At 33.2% G+C, this 15,191-nt stretch overlaps 1 protein-coding gene and 1 non-coding gene across 2 annotated transcripts; one reads left to right on the top strand and one right to left on the bottom strand.

Moving 5' to 3' along the window:
* Positions 1 to 830: 830 nt before the first annotated feature.
* LOC133824604 (uncharacterized) lies at positions 831 to 13,705 on the bottom strand (the record flags this gene model as incomplete). The annotated part of the gene is made up of 9 exons (XM_062257543.1): positions 831 to 1,066; positions 1,531 to 1,872; positions 4,115 to 4,205; positions 4,952 to 5,256; positions 5,425 to 5,535; positions 5,732 to 5,759; positions 10,076 to 11,981; positions 12,456 to 12,880; positions 13,121 to 13,705. Coding segments are annotated over 9 exons (4,029 nt in total), but the record flags the coding sequence as incomplete, so codon positions are not given.
* Positions 13,706 to 14,714: 1,009 nt separating this feature from the next.
* Positions 14,715 to 14,821, top strand: LOC133813460 (small nucleolar RNA R71). The gene has a single exon (XR_009884470.1). It is a non-coding gene; the product is annotated as a small nucleolar RNA R71 (small nucleolar RNA).
* Positions 14,822 to 15,191: the final 370 nt, after the last annotated feature.

Genomic DNA, 15,191 nt, shown 5'->3' on the forward strand with positions numbered 1-15,191 from the left:
GTAGAGGTTTTTCTTAGGGAAAATTGATTTGGAATGAGAGAATTTGAAAAATGAGAGAAAGGATTTAGAAAAACGATTTTTAAGCTTTTTTTCTTTTGCTTGACACAGGCGCACCACGACCAAGCTTATTCAAGTCGCGGCCCGCCCTAAATTTTTCTAGCAGACTCGCTTCCAAGAGCCTCGACTCAGATCATCAAGTCGCAGCCCGCCCCTATATACCAGAACTCCTTGCTCTCTGTTTCAGCCTAGCGTCGCGACTCATAAGCCCAAGTCGTGACCCGCCCCTTCTTTATGTTTGGAATACTCTCTGACTTTGATAATGTCGCGACTTGCTAGTTCAAGTCGCGACTTGGCCCAATGACTAATTGAAAACACATTTTTTTTCACGAATTTCATGATTTTTACAAACTTTGTAATGAAAAATAAATAAAATTAAAATATCTAACCTTTAAAAATCCAAAATAAAATAAAATAAAATTGTGCACTACTTAAAAATAATAATAAAAACTTAAAATAAAATATAGGAATGCGTCCTATAGAGCTGTCGTTAACGTCATATAGCCGAACGCTGAAAACCCCATTTAAAGGGGTTCCAAAACCATCAATGATTTACACTTTTCCACCGGTCCTTCCAAATAATGCTTTAACCTTTGACCATTTACTTTAAAATGTCTTGTATTCTCGCTATGAATTTGTACTGCTCCATAAGGCAACAAGACCACAACTGTAAACAATCCCGACCATCTAGACTTTAGTTTTCTTGGAAACAATTTCAATCTAGAATTAAATAACAGAACTTTATCTCCCGGTTGGAAATCCTTTCTGATTATTCATTTATCATGAAAAGCCTTAGATTTTTCTTTATAAATCTTTGCATTTTCATAACCTTCATTTCTAAATTCATCAAGCTCATTCAACTCTAGAAGTCTATTCTGCCCAGCCATAAATAAGTCCACATCCAACTTTTTCACCGCCCAATAAGCTCGATGCTCAAGTTCGACTGGTAAATGACAGGCCTTCCCAAACACCAACTGATATGGTGACATACCAATCGGAGTTTTAAAAGCTGTGCAATATGCGGACAGTGAATCAAAGCTTTTTTTTTCCAATCTTTCCTTGATGTGTTTACGGTTTTCTCTAAAATACTTTTAATTTCTCGGTTTTACACCTCAACTTGACCATTAGCTAATGGATGAGAAAACATAACCTTTCTATGATGAACTCCATAATGAGCACATAGAGATGTAAATGATTTATTATAGAAATGTCTGCCTTTGTCACTAATAATAGCTCTTGGAGTACCAAACCAAGTAAAAATATTCTTATGAATAAATTTAAGTACCTCCTTACCATCACAAGTAGGAGTTGCTGCAGCTTCTACCCATTTAGAAACATAATCTACTGCCAGAAAAATGTACTTATTATTATAAGATGATGGGAAAAGTGTCATAAAATATATGCCCCACACATCAAACAACTCAACCTCCAGAATTCCAGTCATTGCCATTTGATCTCTTCTGGATATATTACCGGTCCTTTGGCAACGATCACAACCCTTAACAAAGGCATTAGCATCTTTAAATAACGTAGGCCAATAAAACCCACATTGCAAAAATTTTGTTGCTATCCTTGTTCCCCCAAAGAGACCACCACAATGTAAAGTATGGCAATGAGTAAGTATGGAAGTCATTTCTTCTTCTGGGACACATCTTCTAATCAATTGGTCAGCACAATGACAAAAACGAATGGACTCATCCCAATAATAATGCTTCACTTCCAAATAGAACTTTTTTAGTTGCTGCCTTGAGATGTCAGGAGGCACAACTTTAGCTACCAAATAGTTAACATAATCTGCAAACCATGGTATCTTTTCTTCACATTCAATTGAAAATAATTGTTCATCATGAAAATTTTCATCTATTGACTCTTCTTTCGCACTATGATCTTCTTCTTTTTCCAATCTAGATAAATGATCAGGAACTAGATTTTCTGTCCCCTTCTTATCACGAATTTCCATATCAAACTCTTGCAATAGTAAGACCCATCGAATCAAGCGAGGTTTAGCATCCTTTTTAGTCATAAGATACTTAATAGCTGAATGACCTGTGTAAACTATCACCTTATTACCAATTAAATATGGCCTAAACTTGTCAAATGCAAAGACTATTGCAAGTAATTCCTTCTCTGTAGTTGCATAATTTAATTGAGCATCATTCAAGGTTCGACTAGCATAATAAAATCTTCGAAATAACTTGTCAACTCGCTGTCCAAGTGTTGGGTTTTATGCCCTTATAAAACCATGTCGGACATGTAGCACGATTTCATATTATCAATAAAAGTAGTATAAATCATTTAGTTTGACAACCGTGTTACTTGCTTGTTTTATTATATGATTATTGAAATAATACAAACATTTATAAAATCCCAAACATATGGATAGTTACAATTATAGTGACTAGGTCACAGTGGATTATAGTTGTAATTATATGTTCAAAAGAACGAGTCCTAAGATTAGATCAGTGCATTGGATTTTCACTGATTAGGCAATCTACGATATGATCTACTTACACATTCAGGGTGTGATGTCTTGTCCAAGGCATCGACCAAGTAGATAAGATCGGATGTATTTAGTTACATCGGACTAGGACCGATATTGATTATTGATTGATAAATAAGTATCGTTGTTATCAAATCTAATCAATGTCACAACGTTGACCATATGTTAAGTCGATGTTAATTCTGAGTGATAATATTCTGCTAATTATATTATTTAAATCTTTTGACTTGTTCGTTACCAGCTTACCCTACGGTCTAGCCCATACTTACATATTGGAGATTTATTAGTGTAATTGAGTGGGAGTATTATTCATAGATACGAAATCTATAACTTCTGTATGAGAAGTGAAAAGATGATTTCCTTAATTGCTTTGTTCAAAAGGTTAAATGATTGAGATCTCATTTTTGTGATTCACAGAAATATCATTTATAAGGAACTTAGTGGGAGTTAAGGATAAAATACTGATGAGGGGTAAAACGGTAATTTGCACCCAGCTCGTTAGTAAGTCATCGATAGAGGATTAACTGATTGTAATGGTTATAACAATGGATAACGTATTTATGGTTTTGAAAATACGTTCTATGAATTCAAGAGTTCAATTCTGAGTCTATAGCGGAGTCACGAGGAATTAATAAGGTAGTGAAATTATTCGTAAATAAATTCACGGTAACTTGTTGGAGCTTGATTTCATGGATCCATGGTCCCTGCATCACCTTTGAGTAAATCATCTAGAATGTCTCAATTAATTGATTTAATTATCAATTAGGATTTTTTAAATTTGACTAGGTCAACTTTGGAAAATTTACAGAGATATGAGATTTAGAAAATAAAAGAGAATCTTTGGGTAAATTTATTAATATTGATAAATTGGTATCAATATAAATAAATAATATTAAATCAAGTTTCAAATTATAATTAGTTAATTTGAATAAGGATTTAATTAATTAATTAAAAATAAATAAATAAAATATTTTGAATTTAGGCCCAGTTAGGATTTAAATTCAAAACAAAGAGATTGGGCCCAAGTCCATTTATGGCAGCCCAAGGCTTTTATTTTTGTTTATTATTTTTAATTACTTTAAATTTAAATAAATCTCATTAAGTTGCCTATATAAGGAATATGATATCTAGGGTTTTCATAAGCAAGTGAGTTTCAGTTGATTGGTAATTGAAAACCTAGATAGTCTAACCTTTCTTGGCCTCTCTCTCTTCTTCTTCTCTGCAAGATCTCTATCTCATGTGTTGAGAACCAGCCCACACTAGTTCTAGGTTAATCAAAGGCTTGGTGAGGAAGACTGTGTTGCTGATCTTGTTCAATCTCTTGATAATACTCTGCTACAAAAAGGAATCAAGGGTTAGAGAGATTGAAGGATGGAGTTGTTCCAGTTCCGCTGCGTAATGTAAGTTTTTACTTTACTCTGTATTTGTATCAATTTCATAGGAGCATGTTCTAGGAATTTGCATGTTTGTTTGAAAATATGTAAATTGCATGAAAATAAATAAAGATCCTGCAATTAGTTTTTCCATCACCAAGAACCGCTTCTACTGCATAATTACTTGCATCACACATTAATTCAAAAGGAATTTCCCAATTTGGTGATACAACAATCGAAGCGAAGACTAATTTTTCCTTCAATGTATTAAATTCCTTTAAACACGCAGAATCAAAATTGAATACCACACCATTCATAAGTAAGGTAGATAAAGGCTTTGAAATTTTTGAAAAAACCTTTTAAACCTACTATAAAATCCAGCATGGCCCAAGAAGCTTCTAACCCCTTCAACAGACAATGGAGGAGGTAAATTTTCTATTGTTGATATCTTGGCCCTATCTACTTCAATTCCATGGCGTGAAATTTTGTGGCCTAAGACTATTCCTTCTGTCACCATGAAGTGACATTTCTCCCAGTTTAAAATTAAATTTGACTCCTCACATCTTTTCAAAACCCTTTCCAAATTAAGTAAACATCCATCAAAAGAGGGTCCAAAGACTGAAAAGTCATCCATAAAAATTTCATTACCTTTTTCCACCATGTCCGAAAAAATCGACATCATACATCTTTGAAAGGTGGCGGGAGCATTACATAACCCGAATGGCATCCTTCTAAAGGCTAATATTCCATAAGGTCATGTGAAGGTAGTCTTTTTTTGATCCTCCGGTGCTATAGGAATTTGATGGTATCCCAAATATCCATCCAAGAAACAGTAATAAGGATGGTCGGCCAATCTATCGAGCATTTGATCAACAAAAGGTAAAGGAAAATGGTCTTTTCTGGTGGATTTATTTAATTTACGATAATCAATACAAATTATCCACCCTATCACCGTACGAGTTGGAATAAGTTCATTATTAATGTTTTTAACCATCGTCATGCCACCTTTCTTTGGAACTACCTGAACAGGACTAACCCAAACACTGTCAGATATTGGGTAAATAACTCCAGCATCCAACCATTTAAAAATTTCTTTCCTTACCACTTCTTTCATTGAAGGATTGAGCCTTCTTTGAGCATCAATACTAGGCTTACTATCCTCCTCCATTAATATACAGTGCATTACTGTTGAAGGACTAATACCCTTAATATCTGCCAAAGTCCACCCAATTGCTAATTTGTGAGCCCATAATACCCTCATAAGCTTCTCTTCTTCAGTCTCAGATAAAGAAGCTGAAATAATAACTGGGAGAGTATCATTCTTACCTAAATAAGCATACTTAAGATGATCAGGTAAGGTTTTTAATTCAAGAACTGGTGGCTTCTCAATCGATGGAAGAGGTCTCTCAGGCACTTGCCCTAATTCCTCATATTTCTTTTTATATATTTGCCCTGATGAATTCAACCACTTAACATACTCATCGGCTTCAGTACCAGCACACTCTTCAGGACTTTCTATAAGAATCAACTCCAATGGATCTTTAATAGACTCAACCCCTTTACTTGGTTCCTCCAATACACTAACACAAAAGGAACTGTCACTAGCTAAAGGATATTTCAAAGCTTTGAAAACATTAAAATCGACTTAATCTCCTTGTACTCTAAGCCTCAACTCTCCTTTCTGAACATCTATCAGCGCTTGCCCCGTGGCTAAGAATGGTCGTCCTAATATAATAGGCACATCCTTATCTTCCTCCATATCTAATACAATAAAGTCCGCTGGAAAAATAAACTTATCTACCTTTACTAGAACGTCCTCTATAATACCTCTGGGATGTGTTAATGAAAGATCAGCTAATTGAAGAGTAACAGTGTAGAGTCCAAGAACTTTACTTAGCTAGTTAGATAGTAGTAGTAATAGTAATAGTTAGTAGTAGTTGTAGTATGTTTATTACTGTGGATTTTGGTTCAAGCTGGGACTTAGTTGGACACTCGTAGCAACACTTGTAGATTTTATAAGTTTAACCTATAGTTTAAGAATATTAATTATAACCTAAGGTTTGATTAATATGACTGATTACGAAGATGATATTTATTATACTATAAGGTTTAGATAGACCCAATAAGATAATGACATTTGTCATGTGCATGTTTAATGAGAAATTAAGTATTTTTGAGGAATAGTTTATAAAGAGTAATATTTGAAAATCCCAGAGTCTGCCAGCAGCTTTGAAATCGTTATTAGACTCAGTAAAAGCTATTTACTCAATTCAAATTAGGCTGAAAAAGTGTAATTACGTGTATAATATTTCAGCGTATGCCGATATATCGCAGCTCTAGGGTGCGATATATCGCCACACGGGGATACAAAAAACATGTAACTTCGGACGACTATTTCGACGAGCCTCGGGAATATGAGCCCAGGCGATATAACGCCTACTAGGGGCGATATATCGGCTCTTGGGCAGCATTTTTGAATAATTTTGAAACCGAGCTCATTTTAATCCTTAACCTCTTGATAAGTCCAGAATCTTTTTGACCGAGTCTTAAGCCTCTGCTGAACGAATATTCAAGTGTTTTTCAATTAAAAATTCATTATTTTTATTCAAGATAAATGAAGATCTTTTCATTCTTGAACTCTATAAATAGGACCTAGTACCCAGCCATTTCTTCATTCATCAAGCTGAGTTCAGAGCCTTCAAGCTGCTAGCTTTACTTTAGAGTGTTAAACACTTGGGTTGGGGTTATAAGCTTTATCATTATAAGCTTATTAAACACTTGGGAAGTAAGGTTCATATTGTGTATTTCGATATCAAGGTGTAGTTCGGTTATAGTGCATTCAAGGTATTCCTAATTCTAGTTCCTTTCTGTATTGTTTCATTAGTTTTTATAGTTTTTCTCTACTCAAATCCTAACTCAGTATTCTCTATTCTTGGTTAGGCATCTAAGTATTTTGAACTTGAGGTTTCTTGTCGGTAAGTATATTCTCGGTGGTTTTTAGTTCATTCATTTTCATCTCTTTCTTTTAGAATACTCACCTTTCTATTAATGATTTTTAGGAGTGTTCCAAAATCCTGTCCTTGTTCTCACATCCCGGTATTTGGTAAGGAAAATAGGATAGTTCCTATGTGATATGTGCTATGTTATATAATATGTTATGATTATGCTATAGTATGATTTTATGTGTTATGATATATGTATGTTTTGGGGCTTATAGTTGTTATATAGCAAACCCCAACACTTTTATGTTTTTGGGGCTTATAGTTGCTTAACTAGCAAACCTCATTGTAGTTTGAGGCTTATAGTTGCTTAGTTAGCAAATGATGGACCCATAACGGGTATGTTTAAAAATTTATATATCGCAAGCGCACGAATCGTCCATATAGAATAGTGATCGTAAGCAAGGATGTCGAACCCAAAGGAGTTGTCTAAAATCGAAAATGAAACTATTTTAAATCAAAAGTAATAAATTCTAACCTAGTTCCAAAGATTGATAAGTTTTAATATTATGAACATAAAATAAAAGATTGAAAAATAAAGCTATTTAAGATAATGAAAATAAACCAATAATGAGTTGAAAACAAGTGTTAAAAGAAAAGATTATTAAGATACTAGAATCCACAAAATGTAAGTTTAATAATATTTATTAGTATATTGATTCCCAAGTTTTAGTGATAGTTAAAATAATTTAAACTATCATTTTCCAAAAATATTTATAATTTTAAGCACAATTTTCTTATAAAAAGATAGGATTTTTCTTCACTTTTCAAAATTATAATTTCAAAGCATTTAGTGTAAATCAATCTAATGAAATAACAAATAAATCAATGAACATTATTTATAAGGCAAAACATAATATTTTTGTTCTAAGCATGGATGTGTACAATTTAATGACACATCTTACACAAAGAATATTATGTTTATGCACTAATGAAGACAAAGTGTAAATATGTTCTAACAATCTAAAATACAAGATATTTAAGATGAAAGAAATATATGTAGAAGAAAAATCCATAAACTTTGTTGCATTACAAGGGAAATCAACATACAACATAAATATTACCTAGTTACAAGTTGCTTCATCATGATCTTAATAATCTTATGAAAAAGATTAGAAGCACATAACTAGAGTAGAAATTACAAAATAAATGACATACATACTTGCAAAATGCTCTTGAAAAACCCAAATGGAAGAGAGAATGGTAGAGAGAAAATGAGAGAAAAAGATGGTAACCAAAACATTAAGCACCCCAAAATGGTCTTCAAAACCCTTATTTATAGCCAAAATGAGATTATTAAGATAATCAATTTAAAGTAAGTAAATTGATTAAATTAATAATAATATGGTAAATAGGGGTAAATTGTAGGAGTGATGATGATTTTGGGGTAAAAAGTGTGTAGAAAATGGGTAAAAATGTGACATTTTAGACAAGGGGACAATACCCAAATTTATGGGCTCAAGAGGTGTTTGTGGGCTTTGGTGGCTGAGTGTGGCTGGGAAGGAGGCAAGGCAGGCGTGTGGGAGGCTTGTGCCAGGCGTGTAGGCTGAAGGCGTACGGCTGTGTGTTGGAGGCAAGCATCTGAGGAGGTGCTTGGGCCGTACGGACAGGCTGGGTTGAAGGCAAGGCCCAAAGTTGCCTTGGCTTGATGCTTGCTGAAGTGAGCTGCAGGTGTAATCGTGGAAGGCAGCAGGCTGAATGGGGGACAGCTGGCGGCAGCTGAGCCTTGGAGGAGATGAAGGCTTCGGGCCTGTGGTGGCTGGGCAGTGGGAGCTTCTATTGTGGGCCTGGGCCTTGGGCCAAGCTTGGGTTGGCTAAACAACTTCAAAAATGCCATTATCCATCTCTTTTTTCAGCAAAAATGACACTCTTTATCTTTTTTTTCTTGCTTTTCAAGAGCAAAAATATACCAAAATCCCTAACAAAATAAACATAAATTAAATCAAATTCAAATATTTTCAATTATAACATAAATCATATTAGTTCATTGAAAATATTAATTAAGACTTAATTTAATTGAACATTTAGTTTTACTAAAACAACATTTTTTATACCTCAAACTAAACAACATTAATTCAAATAATTAACCACAATATTTTACAACAAAATAACTATAAAAACACACAAAATTATATAAAATCAAAATAAGACTAATAAATTTAAAAATACTTAGAAACTTAAATAAGTTAATTAAAAACTCAAGAACTAAGCAACAATTAGCATATAAAATATGGTAAAATAACTCTAATTTGTAGAGTTATCACACCCCCAAACTTAAAGTTTTGCTAGTCCTCAAGCAAAAGAAAAATTAAAATACACAAATATATATATATATTTTTTTATTGGTGATATAAAAATGATTTTCTCAAAAATTGCACAATGAAAATAAATCTCAGAAATTATTATGAATAAAAGTTAAGCTTATATAATTAATTAAATTGTCAATTTTGCTTTTAGAAAATAGGTTTTCATTAAAATTATTTTTCACTTAAACTTATAGGAAATAAGAATGTTTTTGTTATGAAAAATGTAACTTTTGTTACAAGCAAAATTGACCCTATAATTAAAAACAAAGCTTAAAAATTATTCATATTTTTAAGAGAATTAAATTCAAACTCAATCAGGATTTTTATCATTGAAAATTAAAAATATCACCAAATTTTTTTTTTTTTTTTTTAAACTTTTTTATGAAAATGAACAAATTAAAAAAAAATTACAAAACAACAACATATAAATAATTTTTTTTTTTTTTCAAACAAACATGACTAACTTAGATAAAACACAAAACATTAAAATTAATACAAAGCAAACATAAATAACACAAAACAAACACAATAAAACTTGATACCCCCCAAACTTAATTTAAGCATTGTCCTCAATGTGTCAAAATAGAAATATAAATTAAATTGAGAAGAGTGTAAAGTTTAGAATGGTCGTACCTCGATATTGTGCATTGCGAAGAGAGAACAAGATACAACGAACAAAAATTAAATCACACATAAAACAATAATACAAATAAAACACAAGTTGTCAAGATCAAATAGGACTCAAAGAGCATGGTAAACAGGGTCCTCAAGGAGTATCTCATCCACTTCATCAGTTTTTAATTCTAAAAATGGTTTTAATTTTTGTCCATTAACTTTAAATATATCACCATTTTTAGGATTTTCAATTTCAATGGCTCCATGTGGAAAAACAATACGAACAATGTAAGGACCAGACCACCTAGAGCGTAACTTTCCCGGGAATAGATGCAAACGAGAGTTGTATAAAAGGACTTTCTGACCTGGATAAAAATGTTTTCTCAAAATATTTTTATCATGGTAAAATTTCATGCGATCCTTATACTTTTTTGAATAGTCATAAGCATCATTCCTAATTTCGTCTAGTTCATTTAGTTGAAGTTTTCGTTTTTCACCTGCCTTGTCTAAAGAAAAGTTTAACTGCTTAATTGCCCAAAAGGCTCTATGTTCTAACTCAACAGGTAAATGGCACGCCTTCCCATACACAAGTCTGTAGGGTGACATGCCAATGGGTGTTTTGTACGCGGTACGATACGCCCATAATGCATCAGTGAGTCTTAAGGACCAATCTTTCCTAGTTGGATTCACAGTTTTTTCTAAAATGTGCTTAACTTCCCTATTAGACACTTCAACTTGACCACTAGTTTGTGGGTGATATGGTGTTGAGACTTTATGCGTAATGCCATATTGTTTCATCAAATGTTCAAATGGCCTATTACAAAAGTGTGTACCGTTATCACTAATTATAGCACGTGGTGAACCAAAACGAGAAAATATATTTTCTTTCAAAAAACGAAGCACAACTTTGTGGTCATTAGTGTGGCATGCAATAGCTTCAACCCATTTAGACACATAATCGACTCCAACAAGAATATAAAGATTACCAAAAGAGTTAGGAAATGGTCCCATAAAATCAATGCCCCAAACATCAAATATGTCAATAATAAGAATAGGATTTAAAGGCATCATATTTCTTTTAGTTAAACTTCCTAACTTTTGGCAACGTTCACAAGCTTTACAATAAACATATGTATCATGAAAGATAGTAGGCCAATAAAAACCACATTGTAAAACTTTAGCAGCTGTTTTCTTACCACTAAAATGTCCTCCACATGCATGATCATGACAGAAAGATATGATTTTAGATTGATCACAGTTTGGAATGCATCTTCTAATTATTTGATCAGGGCAGTATTTAAACAAGTAAGGATCATCCCAAATAAAGTTTTTCACCTCAGAATAAAATTTAGATTTATCATGCTTAGACCAATGAGATGGTATTTCTTTAGTGACCAAATAATTAACAATATCAGCATACCAAAGTAATGAAGAAATATGCATTAATTGTTCATCAGGAAAAGTTTCAGTGATAGGAGTGGAATCATGTATAGTTTCAACAACTAGTCTAGATAAATGATCAGCAACAACATTTTCAGATCCTTTTTTATCACGTATTTCTAAGTCAAATTCTTGTAAAAGCAGGATCCAACGGATCAAACGAGACTTAGCATCTTTTTTCGACAAGAGATATTTTAATGCAGCATGATCAGAATAGACAATAATTTTAGACCCTAACAGATAAGATCTAAATTTCTCCAATGCAAAAACAACAGCAAGCAATTCTTTTTCGGTTGTGGAGTAATTTAATTGAGCATCATTCAAAGTTTTGCTAGCATAGTAAATTACATGAGGTATTTTTTCAAGTCTTTGCCCTAAGACAGCACCTATAGCATAATCAGAAGCATCACACATTATTTCAAAAGGTATTTTCCAATCAGGAGGTCGAATAATGGGTGCAGTAGTCAACAAATTTTTTAATTTTTCAAAGGCAACATGGCAATTATTATCAAAGACAAAAGCATTTTCTTTTCCAAGTAAATGGCATAAAGGCCGAGAAATTTTGCTAAAGTCTTTTATAAATCTTCTATAAAAACCGGCATGGCCTAAGAATGATCTAATTTCTTTCACAGTTTTAGGTGGGGGAAGTTTTGAAATAAGGTCAACTTTAGCTTTATCAACTTCTATTCCATCAGATGAGATTACATGACCTAAAACAATTCCTTTTTTAACCATAAAATGACATTTTTCCCAGTTAAGCACAAGGTTTTTCTCTTTGCAACGAATTAACACAAGTGAAAGATGATGCAGACATTCATCAAAGGAAGAACCAAACACAGAAAAATCATCCATAAATACTTCAAGAAATCTTTCAACCATGTCAGAAAAAATTGAAATCATACACCTTTGAAAGGTCGCAGGTGCATTACATAATCCAAAAGGCATGCGACGATAGGCAAAAGTCCCAAAAGGGCATGTAAAAGTAGTCTTTTCTTGATCTTCTGGGGCGATGGGGATTTGGTTATACCCCGAATACCCATCAAGAAAGCAATAATATGCATGGCCAGCTAATCGTTCAAGCATTTGATCAATGAAAGGTAATGGAAAATGGTCTTTTCTAGTAACATTATTCAGCTTTCTATAGTCTATGCACACTCTCCACCCCGTTTGTACTCTAGTAGGGATTAATTCATTTTTTTCATTTTCAACAACCGTAATCCCAGACTTCTTAGGCACAACTTGAACAGGACTAACCCATTGACTATCAGAAATAGGGTAAATGATACCTACGTCTAACAATTTTATGACCTCTTCTCTAACTACTTCTTTCATATTTGGATTTAATCTTCTTTGACATTCCCGAGAGGTTTTAGCATTCTCTTCTAGATGGATTCTATGCATACATATGGATGGGCTAATTCCTTTAATGTCTCCAATGGTCCAACCTATGGCTTCTTTATGTTTTCTAAGGACATCTAACAACTTGTTTTCTTGTTCTTTATCTAAAGCAGATGCTATGATAACAGGTAAGGTTTCAGATTCTCCTAGAAAAGCATATTTTAAATTTTCTGGCAAAGGTTTAAGGTCTAACTTTGGAGACTCAGAAATTGATTGAACATGACCTAAGGGTGAAAAAGGTTCAACTTTGGTTTCATGTAAGGGTATAGACTCTACCAAAGAATTCACATCATCATTAGAGTCATCAACATGTAAGTTCATACCAAAGTATTTTTCACAAAAGTCAAGTAAGTCATTTTCATCATCTTCACATATACTATCTATCATGTTAACTTCATGTTTTTCCTCACACTCAACAGATTTAGCAACATTAAAAACATTCAATTCAACAGTCATATTTCCAAAAGATAATTTCAAAACACCATTACGACAGTTTATGATTGCATTAGATGTAGCTAAGAATGGTCTACCTAAAATGATAGGAATTTGAGCATGCATATTTTCCACAGGTTGAGTATCAAGAACAATGAAGTCAACAGGAAAATAAAATTTATCAACTTTTATCAAAACATCCTCTATAATGCCTCTAGGAATTTTCACAGAACGATCGGCTAATTGAAGAGTTATAGAGGTAGGTTTTAGCTCACCAAGACCAAGTTGCTTATAAACAGAATAAGGCAATAAATTTACACTAGCACCCAAATCAAGTAAAGCTTTGTTAATAAAATGATCACCAATAATGCATGAAATTGTGGGACACCCAGGATCTTTATATTTAACAAGACTCTTATATTGAATAATGGAACTAGCTTGTTCAGTTAAAAACGCCTTTTTAGGAACATTAGTGTTTCTTTTAACAGTACAAAGATCCTTTAAAAATTTAGAGTAGGCAGGAATTTGTTTAATGGCATCTAAGAAAGGGATATTGATACTAACTTGCTTAAAAACTTCTAAGATGTCATTATATTGGCCGCCTTTTTTAATTGGAAGTAATCTTTGTGGGAATGGGGCTTTTGGAATAAAAGGATGGATTGGAGTTTCTTTGTTTGATGAGTCATTGAGATTAGAACTAGGAGGCTGACTCTTTTCTTTTTCTTTTTCGTTTTCAACCTCGGGTATGTAATCGGGTTTGACAATTTTCTTTCCAGACCTAAGAGTTGAAATTGATTTGACTTCTCCATTATGACTAGACTTTCCTATCTCATATTGACCTTTTGGATTAGGGATAGGTTGACTAGGGAATGTTCCTTTTTCTCTATCAGCTAAAGCAGTGGCGAGTTGTCCTACTTGTGTCTCGAGTTTGGTAATAGATTGAGATTGATTTTGTAGGATTTGTTGGGTGGATTGCATAAATTGTTGTAAAGTATCTTCTAAGGAAGGTTTTCTTTGTTGCGGATATGGTTGATTTTGTGGGGCATGAGCTTGGTTTTGTGTGTTGTATTGGTGCCCTTGATTCATTTGGGGTTGGTTTTGTCTCCATGAAAAGTTTGGATGGTTTCTCCAATTTGGATTGTAGGTGGACGAAAATGGGCTATCATTTGGTTTCCCATAAGAATGAAGAGCATTGGCCTCCTCAGAAAAGGCTTCTTGGTAGGAAGGACATGATTGGACATTATGGCAAGCACTAGAACATATAGAACAAACATCTTTTCGTGGTTGAATTGGAGAGTTTATAGTTTGGCTTATGGCTAAAGCTTCTACTTTTCTCGCTAATTTGTCTAAGGACGTTCTTAAGTCTAATTCTTCTTTTACTTCATACCTTCCTCCTCTTTTTGGTGAATTAGTTGACCTAGACCTAGGATCAAAATAATTCCATTGTTGTGAATTGACAGATAAATCTTCAAGGGCGTCCCACGCCTCTTGTCCTTGAAATTTTAAAAATTTTCCAGTATGCATAGATTGAATCATTTGACGATTAGAGGGAGTCAAACCATCATAAAAATATTTTACAAGTCTCCATTTTTCAAAACCATGATGAGGACATTTTAATAATAAATCTTTAAATCTTTCCCAACATTCATAAAACTCTTCATTATCTTTTTGAAAAAACTCGGAGATTTCTCTCCTTAGACTATCAGTTTTAGACATAGGAAAAAATTTCAGTAAGAATTTATTATAAAGTTGATCCCAGGTAGTTATAGACCCCGTGGGAAGGGAATTTAACCAAGCTTTTGATTTGTCTTTTAATGAAAAAGGGAACAATCTTAGTTTGACCGACTCATCAGAAAAATTTTGAAATTTAAATGTTGAGCAAATTTCTAAGAAATCTTTGACATGCATGTAAGGATCCTCTCTATCTAACCCATAAAAAGAAGGCAACAATTGAATGATTGATGGTTTAAGCTCAAAATGAGTAGCAGAAGTAGTAGGTAAAACAATGCATGACGGAGCATTAGATGAAATAGGTGCAAAATATTCAAGCAAAGTTTTTTCAGGCACAACA

This window comes from Humulus lupulus, chromosome 1, assembly GCF_963169125.1.
Source record: "Humulus lupulus chromosome 1, drHumLupu1.1, whole genome shotgun sequence".
NCBI lineage: Eukaryota > Viridiplantae > Streptophyta > Magnoliopsida > Rosales > Cannabaceae > Humulus > Humulus lupulus.